At 38.2% G+C, this 18,045-nt stretch overlaps 1 protein-coding gene across 1 annotated transcript in view; it reads right to left on the bottom strand.

The window, feature by feature from the left end:
• The window catches only part of Smarcc1 (SWI/SNF related, matrix associated, actin dependent regulator of chromatin subfamily c member 1), a 123,573-nt gene that overhangs the window by 62,330 nt on the left and 43,198 nt on the right, over positions 1 to 18,045 (bottom strand). The window contains exons 12-18 of the mRNA XM_059268743.1: positions 17,129 to 17,188; positions 15,043 to 15,080; positions 10,546 to 10,667; positions 6,839 to 6,910; positions 4,158 to 4,271; positions 2,372 to 2,525; positions 1,336 to 1,449 (exon numbers count right to left, since the gene is read on the bottom strand). Coding sequence (XP_059124726.1) covers positions 1,336 to 1,449; positions 2,372 to 2,525; positions 4,158 to 4,271; positions 6,839 to 6,910; positions 10,546 to 10,667; positions 15,043 to 15,080; positions 17,129 to 17,188 — 674 coding nt within the window. The remainder of the gene's footprint in view (positions 1 to 1,335; positions 1,450 to 2,371; positions 2,526 to 4,157; positions 4,272 to 6,838; positions 6,911 to 10,545; positions 10,668 to 15,042; positions 15,081 to 17,128; positions 17,189 to 18,045) is intronic.

Here is an 18,045-nt window from a genome sequence, read left to right as displayed (position 1 = left end):
ATTACGTATGTTATAGAAATGCTTTGGTAAACTGTAATTGAAGGGGCTAGAGAGATGGTTCAGGGGTTAACAGCACTAGCTGCTCTTCCAAAGACCTGGGTTATTATTCCAAAACTCACACGGCTCTTAAGTGCCTGTACCTCCAGTTTGACCTGATCTGACATGACACCCTCTTCTGGACTTCACAGCAACCACACAAACGTAACACATGAACATGCAGGCAAACGCTCACACATTAAAAAAATACACAGTGCTGCAGAGACAGCACAACAGTAAGAGCACTGAATGTATCTATCTTCTCATTCATTCTAGCATAAGGTTAACCATTACATAGTCAACTTATCAATGCAATTGTGGTAATTTAAATGTAATTTGCCTCCATAATCTCATATGGAGTGCCCCATGAGAAGGTGTGGCTCTACTACAGTGGGTATGGTCTTGTTAAAAGAAGTGTGTCACTGTGGGGTGGGCTTTGAGGTTTCTTGTGCACAGGATACCACCCTGTGTCTCAGGTGACTTCCTGTTGCCTACAAGATGTAGCATTCTTAGCTCCAGCACATCTGCCTGCACGCCACCAAGCTCCCCATCATGATGACAATGGACTGAACCTCTGAAACTATAACTGAATCATCCCAACTAAATGTTCTACTTTGTAAGAGTTGCCGTGGTCAGGCTGGAGAGATGGCTCAGAGGTTAAGAGCACTGGCTGTTCTTCCAGAGGTCCTGAGTTTAATTCCCAGCAACCACATGGTAGCTTACAACCATCTACAATGAGATCTGGTGCCCTCTTCTGGCCTGCAGGCTGAACACTCGCTGTATACATAATAAATAAATAAATCTTTAAAAAAAAAAAAAAGAGTTGCCGTGGTCATGGAAAGAAACTCCAACTAAGACACCTACCTATTCATCCACTTTTTTTCTCTTCCACTGATAAGGAATTAATTCTTTTAACTGCTGACAATATGTCTCCTACACTTAGTTCTTATTGTTTTGTCCTTTCTCCACCATTATCCAGTTGCTTTTTTTTCTTACTGGTTCAGTAAGTAAACAGGGCTTTAAGCTCATTAACCTGTTTTGTAATCAGAATAATCCGCTGAATCACTAGAGAAGCTCAGTGTTAATGCCTCATTCTTTCTATACATTCTAATATATTTTTCAAACAGTATTACCCTCAAAAAATACTATCCTTAGTTCTTTTTAAATATCTATCTAATCATATAAGTGACTACTGAAATGCATCAGACCTCAGTAGAGACCTTGCTGGCTCCTATCAGAGACTTATAAAGTAAGACATGTGAGTGGGTGGTCCATGTCGGTTTACAAAACAATCTTTACCTTTGCCAGTGTTTTCTTGGAGTAAATGTCAGTTCGAAGACCAAAGTTCTGCAAATCAATTGGTTTTTCCTTATTCTTCTCGGGAAAATTTAACATCTGCTGAGCAGCAGGGACCTATGAGGGAGATAAATGACAAAATGACTGTTTTAACTGGTCAAATTCAAAGGGATAGAAATTGTTGGGTTTTTTTTTTCTTTTGTTTTTATGACTGGAGTTATAAGCCTGTGCTCTTAAACATTCTCTAGTCTTTAAAAATTACTTAACCTTGGCTTTTAAATCTCTTTTAACCAGCTGAGTGTGGTGACACACACCTTTAATCCCAGCACTCAGGAGGCAGAAGCAGGTGGATCTCTGTGAGTTCCACGACAGTCAGAGCTACATAGTGAGATCCTGTCTCAAAAAAGAGGACAAAACAAAACAAAAAAAGCAAACTAAAGGAAAACACTTTGGGTCGAGTTACTACAAAAACAAAGAACAAAAAAAAAAAAAAAACCCCAGTAAAAATACCTCCCACAGTAAACAGGTAAATATAAACTCATCATGAAAACACAAGTATTGTTGGTGCTCCCTTAAGTCAAAGACTCTGGGAAATTTTTCTGCTAATATGATATATTCTTTGATAATGAAGAGGAAATACAGTATGAATGACCAACTATTAATAATTTGTTTGGTATACTAGTCTTTTCAAAATGTTGTATATCTACTTCTGAAATCATAAGTAAAATTATTAATAAAAGTTTTAAAACGTACATTTCTAAAAGACTGAATATTAAGTTTCTGTATTATCTGCTTATTTACTAGTGACATCGATAGCAAAAGGATAAAAAAAACTGTATTTTGTAATTTCATAGTATAACATCTCAGAATTGGTGGCACGATATTTATTATAAAGTTAAACATTTGCATTTGGAGAAATGAAAACCAAACGATATGCAATCCCAAAACTATAAACTATCAGCTACGAAACAGCACTGAGAGAATTGTTCCCATCACCAGAATGAAAGGTAGACCTCAAGAGCTGTTAGACCCAACTTACCTGAGGTGACCGAAGATGCAGAGGTACAAGCCCTGAGGGCGTGTCGGCTAACACATTGAAATGAGGAGTAGGAGGGGGTCCCATTGCCATGGGTCGACTTTCTGGATCAACTTGGTAGTTAACTAGACCCCACTGCTCTAAGAAGGCATGAACCCTGAAAGATAAAAGTTCTGTACATTATAATCTAGTCAGTCAATCTCATCGAAGAACCCATAATCATGCAACTTGTAAAAAAAAAAAAAAAAAAAGAAAAAAGAAAACCTGTCCTGCAGTCAAGTATCTTGGTGCTGTTTGAGGGTGAATATGCAACCTCATAACTGAGTAAAATGTCAAATAATAACTGTATTGTAGGTGTTTGTTTTGTTTTCTATTTTTGAGGTAGCACTACAATGTACTCCTGGCACCTCACTATAAGGACCAGGTTGACCTTGAATACACAAAGGTCCACATGCCTGTTTTCTTTTTTCGGTTTTTTGAGACAGGGTTTTTCTGTATAGCCTTGGAGCCTGTCCTAGAACTCGCTCTGTAGATCAGGCTGGCCTCGAACTCAGAGAGATCCGTTTGCCTCTGCCTCCCAAGTGCTGGGACTAAAAGGAGTGTGCCACCGCCACTTGGTGCATGCCTGTTTTCTAAGTGCTGGGATTGAAGGCATTTACCACCATGGCAATCAAATAATAATTTTATTCACAGAAAATAAAAAACAAATGCTTACATAGGCACATGATGAAAAACTCATTCTCTACCCAAATTCAGAGAAGGAAATCCAAATTTTAATTTTGTTCTGGGACGGTATATGTACTCCCCACTCAAATCTCTGGTCATTTTATGATCTGACTATAAAACAAAAGATGTAAACTATGCAAGACAGTGTCATAGAATAAATTATTTGTTTAACTATGTAAAGATGAGTTGCATTTGTTGTTGCAGAATAATTGTTTAACTACATAAAGATGTGTTGCTATTTTACCTAGTCTGCCTAAGTGACCTAACTGGTCTAAAAAGGTGAATGGCCAATAGCTAGACAGAGAAAGGATAGGTGGGGTTGGCAGGCAGAGAGAAAAGGGGAGCCGGCCAGCCACCTGGAGGTAAGCCAGCCAGCCACAGAGGAAGGAAAGCAGGATAGACAGTACAAAGAGGTAAACGACCCTCAGTGTAGCACACAGATTAATGGAAATGGGTTAATTTAAGTTTTGTTTTTTTTTTAAATCTAGCTAGAAAGAAGCCTAAGCTAAAGCTGAGCATTCATAACTAATAAGTCTCTGTGTCATGATTTGTGGCCTGATAGTCCAATAACAGATTATTAAAATGAGTATTAGCTGGGCGGTGGTGGTACATGCCTTTAATGCCAGCACTTGGGAGGCAGAGCCAGGTGGATCTCTGTGAGTTGGAGGCCCGCCTGGGCTACAGAGTAAGTTCCAGGATAGGCTCCAAAGCTACACACAAAAAATCAAAACAAAAAAATAAAATGAATATTAAAAATACAGAATCCCTGTGAGTACAATGAAGAAGGAATCTAGTTAATCTAGTCCGATATGAAGCCAAGAGGTAGACAACCTCTTTCAGAAAACCTGAATTTGTTTCCAAGCACCCATGTCTGGCTGCTCCTAACTGCCTATAGCTCCAGCCCCAAGAGAGTTGATGCCCTCCTCTGGACTTCAAGCTCAAATTGGCATGCATGATACAAGTGAATAGAAGTAACAAAAATCTTAAATACAAAATTGGTTAGACATAAAACATCAATGTAGCTCTAACTACCTACAGTACAAGATCTAAGCCAAATATTTACCTCATCACAGCACATACATCTCCAGTCAGGTTTCTCCGACAAGCCGTACTGGTTAAATATTCTTGGGGGTTTAGACGGTATGTGTCAATCATAAAATTCCGATATGCCAAGTATCTAAAAAAAAACAGGGGCAAAATTCCTAAGGTCAACTTGTATCTTTCAGATAGAATATTCCAAATATCAAAACTTAAAATTTGACAATCATAGGCAAAAAAAAAAAAGACAGTAATATTGAACAATAGCAACAAAACTGATACAGCACTAAAATATTAGTAACTCTAATAAATAAGAAGCAAAACCAATGTGTAGCACATTATACCAACACATGAAGTAATGATAACACTGACATCATCTAGAAGCAAAACCAATGTGTAGCACATTATACCAACACATGAAGTAATGATAACACTGACATCATCTAGTCTGTGGTCGCTAAGTAGTGTTCTGCACACTGTCTGTGAAGTAGCTCACCTAATACTCAGACTCTCTCTATAAAATAAGGTCCATCCGTCATCCCATTCACACACAAGGAAATTGAAGCAGAGAGCACCTGAAGAGCTACCTTGGACTGAAGGCTGGAAAGTGAGAAGACCAGAACTCAATACATCTCAGATCTATGTTCTCAATGGCTGATCTCTCTCACTACCTGAGGACATGGCTCTGGACACATCAATTTACCTTCTCAGGGCAATCCATTCAGGGAGACTTAGCCAGACAAACACCAAAGATATCAAATTCTGGGCACCCAAAACCAAGAAAATTTGAGACTAAATGTCACTAAATGTCTGGGAGGCAGAGGCAGGCAGATATCTGTGAGTTCGAGGCCAGCCTGGTCTATAGAGCGAGATCTAGGACAGGCACCAAAACTACACAGAGAGACCCTGTCTCAAAAAACAAACAAACAACAACAAAGTCACAGAAAATTCCACAATATACTGCAGTATTTCTGCCACAAATGCTTTTTAAAAATCACGAATGTTAAGCTTAGATTGTGAAATCTACCAACAAGTTTTGTTTTGTAGGGTTTCTCTGTGTACCCCTAGCTGTCCTAAAACTCACTCTGTAGACCAGGCTGGCCTCAAACTCAGAGTCCGCCTGTCTCTGCTGGAATTAAAGGTAGACTAGCACAGGTTTTTACATGCTCTAACCAACAAGTTTTGCATACAAGCAAAATGAAAAGTCTCAGTACACAAGATGGCAGCTACATAAGAGCAAAATGGCAAACGGTTCAAATACTGATTAACCATGGATAGACAAAAATGACTGAATTTACAAGATAAAAAGGCTAAAATAGAAAAGTCTAATTTTGCCGGGCGGTGGTGGCGCACGCCTTTAATCCCAGCACTCGGGAGGCAGAGCCAGGCGGATCTCTGTGAGTTCGAGGCCAGCCTGGTCTCCAAAGCGAGTTCCAGGAAAGGCGCAAAGCTACACAGAGAAACCTTGTCTCGAAAAACCAAAAAAAAAAAAAAAAAATAAAATAAAATAAAAAGAAAAAAAAGTCTAATTTCAAAGTGATGTAGCCCCAAATACTTAAAAACATGGAAAAAACAATGTTTTTTTAAAGCCCAATCTGAATCTTGGTAACGTCAATCAAAACATTAGTGTTATCTCTGCCATCAAAGCACTGAATCTCAAATTAATAGAGAAAAATACAACCAGAATACATTTAGTGTTAAGATGTCTATGTTGGTCCATGTATTCTACATGGAAAACAATTTAAGTCAGTTCTCCCCTAAAACAGGTAACCACAAGACAATCTTACTTTGGCAGTACACACATGCAATGGAAATACTGAAAAGATAGCTGTAGATTCATTTCAAAGGTAAGAAGTTCAAGAAGCAGGCCAGGTATACCTTTGATCCTAGCACTCAGGAAGCAAAGGAAGGCAAGTAACTGTTGAGTTCTCGGCCGGCCTGGTCTACATAGTAAGACCCTATCTCAAACAAACAAAAAGAAGGGAGTGGGGAAGAGCAAACAAACAACAACAAAAACAGAATTTCCAGAAAATACATGACAATGGGTCAAAAGAAAAAGACAAATATACTTCCTGACAAGCAACCTCCTTCAGTTTTTTCCTAATTCTAGTGCAAAAGCAAATGCTTTAGGAAATTTAATTCAATTCAAATGCAGCTGAATGGTCCTATATAACGTGTTTATAATTAGTAATAACTTACCATGGGGATACAGATTCTATTCTCTACCAGACCATTATACGTAAACGCATGCAAATCCTAACACTCATAGAAACAATCAAAAACTATTATGACAAACCTCAACTAAACACCATTTACTAGATTCAATATTTAAGTGCTAGAACTGATATACGTATAATCTGAAGTTTAGGAAGAAGAAAAACTACAAGTTCCTTTAGGTTAAAATGGTGCAAAAATAAGATAAGAATAATTTCTGAGTGGTATATACTATTTGAGTGAGAATTGTATTTTTAGAATGAGGAGGGGCGGGGAGAAAGCTCAGCTGCTAAAAGCACTTGCAGCTTTGGTTCATAACTTTCTTAAACTCCAGCTTCAAGAGAACCAGGGCCCCCTTCTGGCCATCACAGTTACTGCACATAGGTGGTACACATAAATACACATGCAGACAAAACACTCAGATACATAAAACTAGAGCAACAAATCCACCATGCTATGAACATAAAAAGTACTATAAAACACTGGGCTCACATTTCTGGAGTCTTGGATTTGTTTTTTCCATTAAAAAATTCAGGAAGAGCACGCCGTTCAATCACATGAATACTGAAAAAAAAAAAAAGAGGTAAGTAGATTGAAATTATTTTTTGAAAAAGAATTAAAATTTGAGCTATGCATTATTCAAATTTTAAAGGAAAACTACTAATAAATTGAAAAACTGAGAACTTCTCGCTAAAATTAGTTTGACTGGACAATTTCCTTTATATGTAACATTTAAAAGTCTTTGCATTTCTTACCCAAAATACATACTGTAGTTTCTATTCTCTTAATTAATTGAAAAACTTCTACTGGGAATAGTGGCTCATGTCTTTAACACCAACAACTGAGAGACAGTCATGATTGACAAAAGTCTGGTGTTAGCCTGGGGTATAACTCAAGGCCCAGTCTCAAAAAAAAAAAAAAAACAAACAAAAAACAAAACAAAACAAAAAATACAACAACAAAAACTATGAAGACAATAAGAAGTACAAATTTTATTACTTCCTTTCTATAACATTATGACAATAAAAAGGCACAAAATAAAAGATTTCTTTGGGAAGTGGTTAACAAAAATTAGAGTAGTTAGAATGGCCACACAATGAAGTCAGCCAAGACTTGGAATTTATAATAGCTATTCAGACTCCTAAACACCAGATTGTCTTCTTCTAGCCATCAGGAACTGTGATGAACTAAAGTATTTGTCAAAGATTGTCAGATCTCATTAAGTAAGTATATATAAAGATATTCAATAATTTTAAAATATTTTTAGGACTGTAGAGTCCAAGAAAAAATGATCAGGCCTACCAAACTCTATGTGAACCAACTGTGTATCCAGATTTTTGCTACTGATGTGTGTGTCAGAGTCTGTGTGGTGGGTGTGATGACATATGAGTTCCAAAGAAGGCTTTCTAAAGAGGCAACATGTCAAGTATTAGTTACATGTGACAAAACAAATCAATGATCTAAAACCAAAGCTGGCTAGTCCTTCTGTTTTCTTCATCTATAGCCATGTCATATGGTGAAATTATGTAAGGGAGGTGGGTTGGCTAAAGAGCTGGCTCAGCCCCCAAATATGCCTTCATTCACCAGAATACATACAGAAGCAAAAGAAAAGAATTCCAGCAAGTTGTCCTGATTTCTACTCTCACACTGTAGCAAGCAAACAAACACAAAATAAACAAGTGTAAAAATAAAAAGGGGCTGGAGAGATGACTCAGGTTAGGAGCACTGGCTGCTCTTCCAGAGGTCCTGAGTTCAATTCCTAGCAACCACATGGTGGCTCATAGCCATGTATGACATCTGGTGCCCTCTTCTGACATGCAGGCAAACAGATAGACACTGTATACATAATAAATAATAAATCTTTAAGAAACAATTAAATAAATGGATTGGGGATGGGACATAAGTCAGTGATAGAATGCAAGCCTCTCATGGAAAGTAACACGGTTCCACCCACAGCATCATGTGAACGTGCCTCTACCATACATATACAGACATTTCCCTTCATTACTCTCTAAGCAATAATACAGTTGTAGCCATTATTTCCAAGCATTTATATTGCTATTGGTGGTATAAATAGTCCAGATATTGAAGTATGTTTGATTGGCTTAAAGCTCAGGTATTTGAATTCTTGGTCCCCAGCTAGTGGTGCTGCTTGTGAGGGTTGGATAACTTTTACAAAATGGGGCCTAAATGGTGGAAGAGGATCCTGGAAAGCAGAACTTACAGGCTTTACTGTGCCATGCTTTGGGAAGATCCATGGCTTCCTCATATGACCAAGTTTCCCTGCCATGGGATAACATATCCTTTCAAGAAGTGAGCCATAATCAACCCCGGCTCCCTTGAATTTCTTCTTTCAGGTATGTTAACACAGTGATGACAAAGGTAGCTCATGGAATACTGGAAGACGTACAATATATGCAAATACTATGTCATTTTACAAGAGATGAGCATCTGAGGATTTCATTTTTAGCAATGGCCCATAGAATCAATCTTCTGCACATACTAAGGGATGCTTATTCCTAAAGCTACTCATGGATCATCTAGTATTTACATTGAATTTGAGGGTATTGTGAAAACTGAACTATCAAAAAACTTCTAAAAGAACAATTTCAAAAAAAATTGATACTGTACATGTACTTTTCAAGTTCCACTTGAAAAAAGAATACTCCTTTTTCAACTAGCAATTAAAACTCAACAGGCAACTCAGTTCTGACATAACTTACATTTCTCTATTTGCCAAACACAATTTTTAATTGTAAATCACGAATCATGTTCTTTATCAAAAATGCAGAAGACTGTTGACTGTTTAGGATGAGAAATGCAACACACTTATTACTGTATACAAAGAATGGCAAGGACAGGACAGGTCGAATCAGGAACTGAGTTCTTCTACCAAATCTGAACATTGAAACAGACCTTCATGTAAACAGCATCAATCTCACCTGTAAAGCAGGGATGTTACTGTATCTCCATTAACCATCTAAGCAAAGAGACTATAGCAGGAAGATCACTGAACATCACTGTAACATTTATTTGGAGGTCTATGCTTGGATATTTTCACTTAAAAAAAAAAAAACAGAAAACAAACAAAAACAAACAAACAAACAAACAAAAAAACAGCCTGAAAGTGATAGCATGTAGAGCAATCAATCACTGCAGGATAGTAGTTTTCTACAAGCATGCACAAAGATACCACAGTGGGTGTGAACCATAGATGATGAGGAAATGTTGCCACAAACTTCTTCATGCAACAGTTTACATTTTAAAAACCTACTGGTTAAATTATTTTCATTTCAAAAAGTTGTTGTTGACCTCCTGGTCCAGCTACCAGCATTTCAGTCTCAAAAAGACAGAAAGAATATTTTGGGGGTTATATACTTAATATTTTAAAATCACATATTTTATAATGATCAAAGCCTCAAACATGCAACATTACAGCTAACAACAAATTATCTAAAGCTTAAAACTTTGTAAGTTGGGGCTGGAGAGATGTTCAGCCGTTAAGAACACTTCCTTGTCAGTTCTCAGCACCCATGTGAGGTGGCTCACAATCACCTGTAACTCTAGCTGCAGGAGAGCCAAAGCCCTCTTTTATCATTTGTGACCATCTATACCTCCATGTACATACAAACTCATAGAGCAAACACACAATAAAAAGAAAAAAATCTTAAAAGTATTTTTTAAACTTTAAACAACTTTTATTCTTAAATTGTTTTTAAACAATTTAAAAACAAGTGTTGTAAAACACGGGCTAAGGCAAGAGAGAGACTAAGACTCAGCCTAGAAATTGAGAAAGTAAGGCCAGTCTGGGTTACAAAACAAGACACTATAGCGCTGTGGTTTTGAACCTTCCTAATGCTGCAACCCTTTACTACAGTTCCTCATGTTGTGGTGACCCCCAACCATAAAATTATTTTGTTGCTACTTCCTAACTATAATTTTGCTACTGTTATGAACTGCAATGTATCTGCTATCTAGGATATCTGATATGTAACCCCCAAAGGGGTCACAACCCACAGCCTGAGAACTACATACAGTGAAAAGAGGAAACACAGGACAACACAAAGTAAGAACATGTTCAAAACAAAACAGTAACAGCCCATGTTCTTCATTGGAGACTGTATGAAGTGGGAAAAAAACCACACAACCCCGTCTGAAAACAAGTGTTGCCACCTCTCAGGTAGAAAGAGCCCACTCACCAGTTATAATCAAACCAAGATGCGTAGCTGGGAATAATGATGTGATTGGTCTGTTCTGTCACATTATCTTCACCGGGGTCAACTGACCGACCTGGATCACCTTTGTTAGGATCTTCATCTTCCTACAAAAAAAATGAAAGTGAAGTTAGTTCAGAGAGAAAACTACAGACAAATCACACACATATTAGGTCAAACAAAATGAAGATACTAGATCCAATGTGAAGCAGCAGGAAAACAATTCTCATACAGACATTTCTTACTTTAAAAGAGAGAAAAGCGGTGGACTGACAGCAGACTTTATTTTTCCTTTATTCAAATGACAGAACACACAAATTACCTAATAACAAGATAATCAAATAAAAGAAACACTATTTCATAATCAAGAACTAATACATATATTAAATCTTATCTTCACAAGAGCTTTTCAATTTTTTAAATTGTTATCTTAAGTGTATTCTGGCAGGTATGTACCACTGGATGCAGTGTCTACAGAAGCCAGAAGAGGGCATTGGGTTCTCTAAAGTTATACAGTTTTGAGTGTCACCAGTGAATCCCGAGTCCTCATGAAGAGCTGTGTTGTCTCTGAAGTCTTTCACAATAGCTTTTTTTATTCATCCAGTTTTATGATCACAAATCAATGACCAGTTTTGACATTATTTACAAAAAGGATAAAGATACTAACAAAGCATAATGATAAGACTGCTTCTACTCCAAATAGTAAACAAGAGTACCTACTACTAGCCCTATACACATTAACTCATTTATTCCTCAAAATGGTCCAAGAGTTACAATAGCAACTACTTAATATTTCTATAGGAAAAGAAAACTGCACATAAGTAGTAAGTTACAAGCATAACACAAACCTAAGAAGGGCAGCTAAAGGGACTATACTAGTAGTCACTTGACTACTAAAAATTAGTTTTGTGCTGAGTGTGGTGGCACACACCTTTAATCCCCCAGCATTTAGGAAACAGAGCCAAGAGAATCTCTGTGAGTTTGATAATAGCCTTGTTTACACACTGAGTTCAAAGACAACTGGGGTTACTATCCTCAGGCGACACATGGTGGGAGGGGAGATACAACACACCCAATTTTTTTCTCTAACAAATGCATGCACACACACCACACACATACCCTGTGTTACACACTGAGACCCTGTTCCAATCCTATTGGACCAGATATCTATCATATAGTTTAAAATACAATGGTGCACGTGTCTCAGACATTTCTTGTACTAATATCTGAGAGAAAACCTGACCACAGATCACACATTACATGTGGCATTCACATCTTGTAGGTAGTCATTGAACCGTTGCCCTTTATTTTCTTTTTTGAATATTTTGGACATTAGATTTTTTTTCCCCTCTCATTATTATCGGGAGTAGAAAGTGTGTGAAGGTCAGGGGTAACTGTGGAGCTGCTTTTCTCTTTCAACCTTTACATGGGTTCAGGAGACTGTACAGCAACTGCTTTTATTGGCTGAGCCATCTCACCATGCTCAACAATCAATTTCTAAAGAAGACAGGTCAAACATTTAGAAAGTATCTGAAAGCCTCCAATTGACTATTCATGTTTAGCATAAGCTTACATTCTACGGATGCCAGGTATGGTGGCACACGCCTTTAATCCCAACTTAGGAGGCAGATGTAGTAGAATATTATTTTAAGGTGTGTCACTTTTGCTTATGTTGCATTTGTTTTAACACTGTGAAGCTGTGTTACTGTGCCTGTCTAAAACACCCAATGGTCTAATAAAGACCTGGCCAATAGCAAGGAAGGAGAAAGGATAGGCGGGGCTGGCAGGCAGAGAGAATAAAGAAAGAAATCTGGGAGGAGAGGAGAAACAGATGGAAAAGGAGGAAGACTCCAGGGGCCAGCCACCCAGGTACACAGCCATCCACAGAGTAAGAAACAAAGAAAGGTATTTAGGAATAGAAAGGGAAAAGGCCAGAAGCAAAAGGTAGACGGGATAAGTTAAGAAAAACTGGCTAGAAACTAAGCCAAACTAAGGCCAGGCATTCATAATTAAGAATAAGCCCCTGTATGTGATTCATTTGGGAGCTGGGTAGAGGGTCCTCCCCAAAAGAGCAACAACCTCCAACAACAGGCAGAAGCAAGGGAAATTTACGTTTAAGAACACTCTGTTCTACGTAGTAAGTTCTGGGGAAATTATCACATTTTCCTTGTGTTTGCCTTTTGAAACATGCGCCTGTGTATGAGGTAAATGTTCACATGAACGTGTGGAGGTATGTCACTGCCTGGCTAATTTTTAAGATAGTCTTTTTGTTTTGTTTTGTTTTGTGAGACAGGGTTTCTCTGTGTAGCTTTGCGCCTTTCCTGGAACTCACTTGGTAGTCCAGGCTAGCCTTGAACTCACAGAGATCCACCTGGCTCTGCCTCCGAGCGCTGGGATTAAAGGCGTGTGCCACCACCATCCGGCTTTTTTAATTTATTTTACATACCAACCACATACCCCCCTCCCCAATCCCCTCCTCCAACAGGGTAAGTTCTCCCATTGGGGAAAGTTAAGCCTGGTACATTCCACTGAGACAGGACCAAGCCCTTACCCGCTTTATCAGGGGTGAGTTATGTGTCCACCCATAGGTAATGGGATCCAGAAAGCCAGTTCATGCACCAGGGATGGAGCTGGAATGCCCTGATCTGATTGTGCTGGTTGAGTAATGAGCTCTGTGGATTCAATGTCTCTATACCTCAAATCTCCTAGCACTGGGCACAGATTCCCACTGCTGCTTCCTCACTAGACCCGGCTGTGGGAGCTGGGGATCTGAAATCAAGTCTTTAACCCTAAGTAAAAGATACTTTATGAATGGAGCCAGCTCCTCAGCTCCTAACTTTATAATTTTTAAAGCTATGAAGTTCTTTTCTATGAAGAAATATTTTGATTTCAGGACAGCCAAGTCAGGAAAGTTACACAGAGAAACCCTGTCGTGGGGGAAAAAAAGAAAAAGAAACCTTTTGAACCTGCACTCTTTCGTAGACCGTACAATGTCTTAAACTTGATTTAACCAAGATTTCCTATGCCACACTACTCAACAGGAAGATCTGTTGCCAGTATGTTAGCACAGTCCTTACGATAAATTTTATGGGCGGTGAGAAGGCTCAGTGAGTAATGGGGGTTTGCCTCCAAGTCCGGTAACCTGAGTTTAGTGTCCAGGAGTGACTGTCACAAGTTGCTCTCTAACCCCCAACTGTACGCTGCAGCATGTGTGTCCACATGCATGCATGCACATACACAAAAGGTAAATTGAGCTCAATATGTAGAAGGATGACACTGCCAGGCAGTGGTGTTTTATGCCTTTGATCCTAGCACTGAGGAGGTAGAAGCCGGAGGATCTCTGTAAGTTCGAGATCAGCCTGGTCTACAGAGGGAATTACAGGAGGAAAGCCCTACCTCACATCTAATGCCTTTCAGTATCACAATGATTTGTCTCTACATCAGAACTGGTAAATGGAAGGCCGGAGATTAGAAAGCTTGAGAGGATAAGAGAGATGCCTCGGTGGTTAAAAGCACTTGTCTATCCTATAGATAACCTAAGTTTGGTGACCAGAACCCTTATCCCGTAACTCACAATGAACTCCAAAGGACCAAACATCATCTACTGGTCTCCATGGGCAACCGGACACAATGTGGCATACACTCACAAACACACATATACTTGGATGAAAAAATAAATCTTTACAAATATAATATTAAAGCTTAAGAAAAGTTAAAAACATGATAAACAGTCTTCCTTAGCTACAATCTACATTACACCTGTACCAACAGAAAAGTGAGAAAATCAAGGCACGCCATGGTAACTACTCATCTGAACTCATAGGTACACCAACAACAGTGTAGTCAACTATGATTACTGCTGTGTAAATAGGGCAGTATGAATTTAAAATTATACTGTATAAGATTCTTTTCAATAAAATTTTTTTAAATTACAAAACAGAACTACTGTCAGGGAGTACTAAAAAAGGAAATTTAACTGGATGTGGTAGTTAATAACAGCAATCCTGAAAGACAACCATGAGGTTCAAGGCCAGAGCCAACTGCACAATAGTATGAAGATATGTCTCAAAAAAAAAAGGAAAAAGAAAAGAAAAACAACAACGATAAAAACTAGGTATAGTAGTGTATACACATGATTTCAACTACTTGATCAAGATAACACAGTCACTTAGGGCAAGAATCAGGCCAGCCTGAGCCAAAAACTGAGACCCTGATCACAAGAGGAATGGACTAGGGATCAGATGGTAGGAGCTTGTTCAGGAACATACACAAGGCCCTCAGGTACAATCCCCATTACCACATGAAGCTGGCATGGTAGTACCAGCAGTCACGAGGGATAGGCAATAGAGGATCAGTAACTCAAGGACATCCTCAAACACAGGTTAGTCTGAGGCCAATCTGGAAATAGACAATTCTGTTTCTGCTCAGTACACATGACTAACAGAAACTTCTTCCAGCTCAGGCTACATGAACTTCTTTTACCTTTCCTCCTGTTGTAACTGCTTCTTCATCCTGCTCATCTGCAAAATCAAAGGAAGTTGTTTTAATTAATCACTCAATGCTATTTGAATTATATGGAATCTTTACATTCTTCAAAACTGATACTGGACAGAGAAAATGAATAAAACAGATCATTGCTAAAACAAATTCACAATAGTAAATGATGATTTCACACAAGTGCGTGGAAGTGGAAGGTTATCATAATCATAGCATAACAAGATCTTCTTGATAGCATGTAAGAGATTTGACTGACACACCAGTCCCCCGAGGTAAGCAAATTGTTTTGTTGATTCCAGAAAAGGGAAGAGAGTAAAGTATTGGTGACTGAACCAGGCATGGTGGCACAGGTCTCTAGCCCTAGCAGTTACAGAAGAGGCGGAAAGATCCTGAGTTTAAGGCCAGTCTGGGATAAACAGCAAGATTTCAGCTTTAAAAAAGAGAAAAAGCGCATGCCTACTGAGGATAAGAACTCTGAGGCCTAAGTGTTGATTATAAAAGAAAAAGAACAACCTATATAAGATGCAATTAGATAACTAAAGAGATAGCTTAGCAGTAAAGAACATTTGCTACTATTGCTAAGGACCTAGGTTCAGTTCCCAGCAACCAGATAGATGGTGGCTCACAAACCCCCATTAACTCCAGATTCAGGGGATTCAGTGCCCTTTTCTAAATAATTATCTCACTCAAATGGACAATTATCTATTCATTTTCAAGAAAAATACTTAAAAATTATGTATTACAACCAGGAATGGTAGTACACACATTAATCCTAGCACTTGGGAGGCAGACATTCTCTAAAAGTTTAAGGCCAACATTGTATACATAGTGAGTTCCAAGCCAGCCAGGGATACAAAGTCATCCTGACTCAAAAATAAATGAAAAAAAAAAATTATAAATTACTATCCTTGTCCAGCAAAATTTCATACTGAAGAGCATCCAGTTTTATAACATTCCATACTGTCCATGCAATATGGAGAAATAAAAGTCTACTTATAATTAGTTTTTCATTTCTTAGCTTTTGAATCAGTAATTATCAGTTGTAAAAGAGGTAAGGTATGAATAACAGTTACTCAAGATCTGCTACTAACATTCAAATAAGCTAGAAATATTGTCAAAGGGCATCTGTTATCTGTTTTGATATGCTGTCATCAGAAATGATGTTTAAACTTCAGACATTAAAATAGAACCATGCACCAATATGCACCCACTGGGACATAAGCCAAGAAATATAGCATGAATAAATGAAACTTAAAAAGTGTCCCACGGGGCTGGGGAGATGGTTCCACAGTGTTAAGTACTTGCCACAAAACTCAGGATCAATCACTGAAATTACACAGTGAAAAGATATTGGAATCCTTAGGGTTGTCCTCCGATCTCAATGCAAACTATGACATTTGAGATTGCACTCACATCATACACATCATACAATAATAAATAAGAACTTTAAATTTTGTTCAAAGAGGATAGTCCTTTAGCCCAGGCTGGCCTGAAACTCAATATGTATTTCAAGGCTGACCTCAAACTCATAATGAATATATATATATATATATATATATATATATATATATATATATATATATATATATATAGTCTTTTCGAGACGAGGTTTCTCTGTAGCTTTGGAGCCTGTCCTGGAACTAGCTCTGGCCTTGAATTCACAGAGATCTGCCTGCCTCTGGCCCCAAGTACTTGGATTAAAGGTGTGCGCCACAACTGCCAGATGTGAATATTCTTGAACACTTAACAATGCAAATATTTGCAGGGCCATTGAAAATCACACTTTAATATTTTTTTTCTCTAAAACTCAGATGATAACTATTTTCAAGTAAAAGTAAAATACTGCCAAGTTGTTGCTAGTTTGTGAGAAAATGCCATGCATTGTCAGCTGTAGGTCACTGGGAATGCAAACAATGGTTCATGGAAGAAAACTAAATGCTGACAGGACAGAAGGCAGTTGGTTAATCTTGGAAGGCTGTAAACAAAGTGAAAGTAACAATCTGTAGTCAAGAAAGTGGTATTTAAGGAGCACACACAGTCAGGACTAAGCATCTGTATACGGTTTCCTTACCTAGGTCTGCCACCGTGCCTCCTTTAACAGGTGTGTTCTCACTATCTTTCTTTGGGTTTACTAGAAGGGGAGAAAAAAACATCAGAATCATGTGTTAAAAGAAATGGTCATGCTGAATTTAAGAATATACAGTAAGGAGCTGGAGAGACAGCTAAGCAATTCAGAGCAAGGGGCTCGGAGTACACCCTCTTCTGACTTCCTAGGGCCTGCGTGGTACACATACATGAAAAGAAAACACCCATTAACAGAAAATCGGTACTACTAAAAACAACATGACAAAACATGACACATATGCCCATCACTACAACCCCAGCGTAGTTCACTACTCACTTTCATGTAAAACCCATGGGCTCAGCTTCAAGACACTAAACTACCTGCCACATTCTATAATTCTATAATCAATCACTCAAATAGCAATAAGTTTATATTTTACAAATGCAGAAAAGTTCAAGTTAACTATCCCTTCTCCCAAAGTTTTAGTGTATCAAGCATTAGGATATATTTTTTACATTAAAAATATTCTCTTTAAAATGTTTTGGGGACCCGGGGGTTGGTGGTTATATACAACTTTAATCCCAGAAGTCTGGAAGCAGAGGCAGGAGGATCTCTGTGAATTTGAGGCCACCCTGGTCTACAAAGCAAGTCCAGGCAGCCAAGGCTATTAAACAGAGAAATCCTGTCTTAAAAAACAAAGCAAAAAAAAAAAAAAAAAAAAAGTGGATGGCACATGCCTTTAATGCCAGCACTGGGGAGGCAGAGGCAGGCAGAAAACAACAAAAAAAAAATGAGAGTATGAGGCTGGAATTGAACTGAGTTCAATTTGCTAGTTTATGAGAAAATGCATTGTCAACTGTGGGTCTCCCACTGAACTATCATTCCCAGCTCTTACTCTATTTTTACTTACTTTTCCAAACAAA

Source organism: Peromyscus eremicus, chromosome 7 (genome assembly GCF_949786415.1).
Source record: "Peromyscus eremicus chromosome 7, PerEre_H2_v1, whole genome shotgun sequence".
Lineage (NCBI taxonomy): Eukaryota > Metazoa > Chordata > Mammalia > Rodentia > Cricetidae > Peromyscus > Peromyscus eremicus.
Note: the sequence above shows the minus strand (reverse complement) of the source record. Positions and strands in the feature narration are given on the sequence as shown.